This window comes from Chiloscyllium plagiosum, chromosome 41 (genome assembly GCF_004010195.1).
Source record: "Chiloscyllium plagiosum isolate BGI_BamShark_2017 chromosome 41, ASM401019v2, whole genome shotgun sequence".
NCBI classification, from domain to species: domain Eukaryota; kingdom Metazoa; phylum Chordata; class Chondrichthyes; order Orectolobiformes; family Hemiscylliidae; genus Chiloscyllium; species Chiloscyllium plagiosum.
In genome coordinates this window covers 6622131-6624798 of record NC_057750.1, presented here as the reverse complement: position 1 = coordinate 6624798, position 2668 = coordinate 6622131, and the positions used below count along the sequence as shown (strand labels likewise).

General features: G+C 50.1%; 1 protein-coding gene across 1 annotated transcript in view; it reads left to right on the top strand.

The window, feature by feature from the left end:
- LOC122542693 (myotonin-protein kinase-like) overlaps nt 1–2249 on the top strand; it is a 20457-nt gene extending 18208 nt beyond the window's left edge. Inside the window, exons 6-7 of the mRNA XM_043680672.1 lie at nt 1054–1147; nt 2019–2249. Coding sequence (XP_043536607.1) covers nt 1054–1147; nt 2019–2249 — 325 coding nt within the window. The remainder of the gene's footprint in view (nt 1–1053; nt 1148–2018) is intronic.
- The last annotated feature ends 419 nt before the right edge of the window (nt 2250–2668 follow it).

The following is a 2668-nucleotide window of genomic DNA, read 5'->3' as shown; positions in this document are numbered from 1 at the left end:
CCCATGTTCCTAACCATGTCCTGAGTTCATCTGCCTTCCCTGTTAGGCTCCTTGCATTGAAATAAATGCAGTTTAATTTATTAGTCCTACCTTGTCCCTGCCTGCCCTGACTGTTTGACTCACTTCTGTTCTCAGCTGTACCCGTCTCAGATCGATCTCTTTCCTCATTATCTCCCTGGGTCCCACCCCACCTTACTAGTTTAAATCCTCCCAAGCATTTCTAGCAAATTTGTGCTCCGGTTTCCTCCCACAGTCCAAAGATGTGCAGGTTAGGGTGGATTGCCCATGCTAAATTGCCCTGTAGTGCCCAGGCTAGGGTAGATTGGCCATGGGAAATTTCCCCATAGTGTTCAGGGATGTGTAGGTTAGGTGCATCAGTCAGGGGTAAATGTAGTGTATTAAGGAAATGGGTCACTCTTCAGTGGATCAGTGTGGACTTGTAGGGCTGAAGGGCCTGGTTCCACACTGTAGGGAATCTATGAAGAGCATCTCATCCAGACCCACAGCCAATAAGCCCAATTCCCCACAGCTAACCCATCTAGCCTACACATCCCTGGACACTACACGATAATTTCCCATGGCTAGTCCATCCTAACCTGCACATCTTTGGATGATGGGAGGAAACCCCACAGACACGGGGAGAATGTGCAAACTCCACACAGACAGTCGCCCCAGGCTGGAATTGAGCCTGGGTCCCTGGCGCTGTGAGGCAGCAGTGCTAACCACTGAGACACTGTGCCATTTTAAGTGCTGGCCCAGCCAGTGACACCCACTCCACCATGGAAGAATTTTAAAAAGAAAATGGACTGTGAGGGTTCACTAATTTGCGGTTGTGGTGACCCTGGTTGGGTTTGATCCTAATTTCAGGAAGCTGGGTTTAGAGCCCAACTCTGGGTGTAGCCCAGCAACACATGGGAAACATTAAAAAGCTGAGGGACAGACCCTACAAAATCCCGTTGATCGGAATTCTTTGAGCACGTGTGAAAGGGAAAGGGTGGTTTGTGTTTGACACTCTGATGGTCGCACGAATTGAGATCCGTTCTGTCTTCTCAGGGACGTGAAGCCAGATAATATCCTCCTGGATGTGAATGGTCACATCAAGCTCGCTGACTTTGGCTCCTGTCTACGGCTGGGGGTTAACGGTCAGGTAAGGACTGATCCTGTGTTTCCTTAAACACTCATCGTCGCGGGCTGAGTTTTAAAGGACAGATTGGCCTCACATCCTGGGGTTAGCACGCCAGCGCAATCGAGTCATCAGGAAAGCGAATTGAGCATTCGGATTAAATCGTGAGGGGAGTCACAATTTTTAAAAATTCATGTTCATGTTAATCGTGAGGGGTGTTGCAATTTTAAAAAATTCATGAGGGTGCCCCTGGCTGGGTCAGCATTTATTGCCTATCCCTAATTGCCCCAGAGGGCAGTTAAGAGTCTACTGCATTGCTGTGGGTCTGGAGTCACGTGTAGGCCCAGACCAGGCAAGGATGTCAGTTCCCTTCCCTAAAGGACATTTGTGACCTAGATGGGGATTTTCCCCTCAAAATTGGCATCGTTACAGACTTATTTTCAAACTTTTATTGAATTCAAATTCCACCATCTACCATGGCATGATGCGAACCCAGGTCCCTCGAACTTTAGCTGTGTCTCTGGATTAACAGTCTTAGCGATAATATCACCAGGACATCACCTCCCTGATGATAGGGCTTCAATTCAGAATCTAATGGTGACCATTGACACTCCCTCAGTATGCCATAGGATACACTCCCCATCCCGACTTGGAAATATATCGCCGTTCCTTGAGTGTCGCTGGGTCAAAGTCCTAGGACCTCCCTCCCTAACGGCATTGTGGGTGTCTCACAGTGGTTCAAGATGGCGGCTCACCCCCACCTTCTCAAGGGGCAGTTGGGGGAAGGGGTGGTAAATGGTTGCAGTTGATTCCCCCCCAAAATCCTTGAACACTCCAGGGCAGCGCAGAGAGTTGGCAATGCCACATCCCTCACCCTGTGCCACCTTCCTTCCAGGTATGGTCAGCTGTTGCTGTGGGTACTCCTGACTACATCTCCCCGGAGATCCTGCAGGCAGTGGAAGACCCCTCAGCGATGTACGGCCCGGAGTGTGACTGGTGGTCGCTCGGCATCTGCTGTTACGAGATGCTTTTCGGACAGACCCCCTTCTACGCTGAGACCCTGACTGAAACCTACAGGAAGATCCTCAACCACAGGGTGAGGGACAAGGGCGAGACCGTGGGGTAGCAGGGCACAGTATCGTGCAGGGCGATGGGCCAAAAACTGGCACAAGGGATTGGGTTAGAGAGGTGGTTGGGTTATGATCAGTGTGGACTCAACTGCCTCCAGTAGATCTCTATGGCTTAATGGCATTCCAGCAGATCCCAGTACAGAGGCTAGAGATGGAATCCCATGTAGGCCCACACCAGGTAAGGATGGCAGTTTCTTTCCCGAAAGGTTAATGAACCAGACGGGTTTTTCCAGCAATCGACAATGGATTTACAGTCATCAATAGACTTTTAAGACACAGGAGCAGAAATTAGGCCATTCAGCCCATCGAATCTGCTCCGCCATTCAATCACGGCTGATAAATTTCTCCACCCCATTCTCCCGCCTTCTCCCCGTAACCCTTGAACCCTTCGATACTCAAGACCCTGTCTATCTCC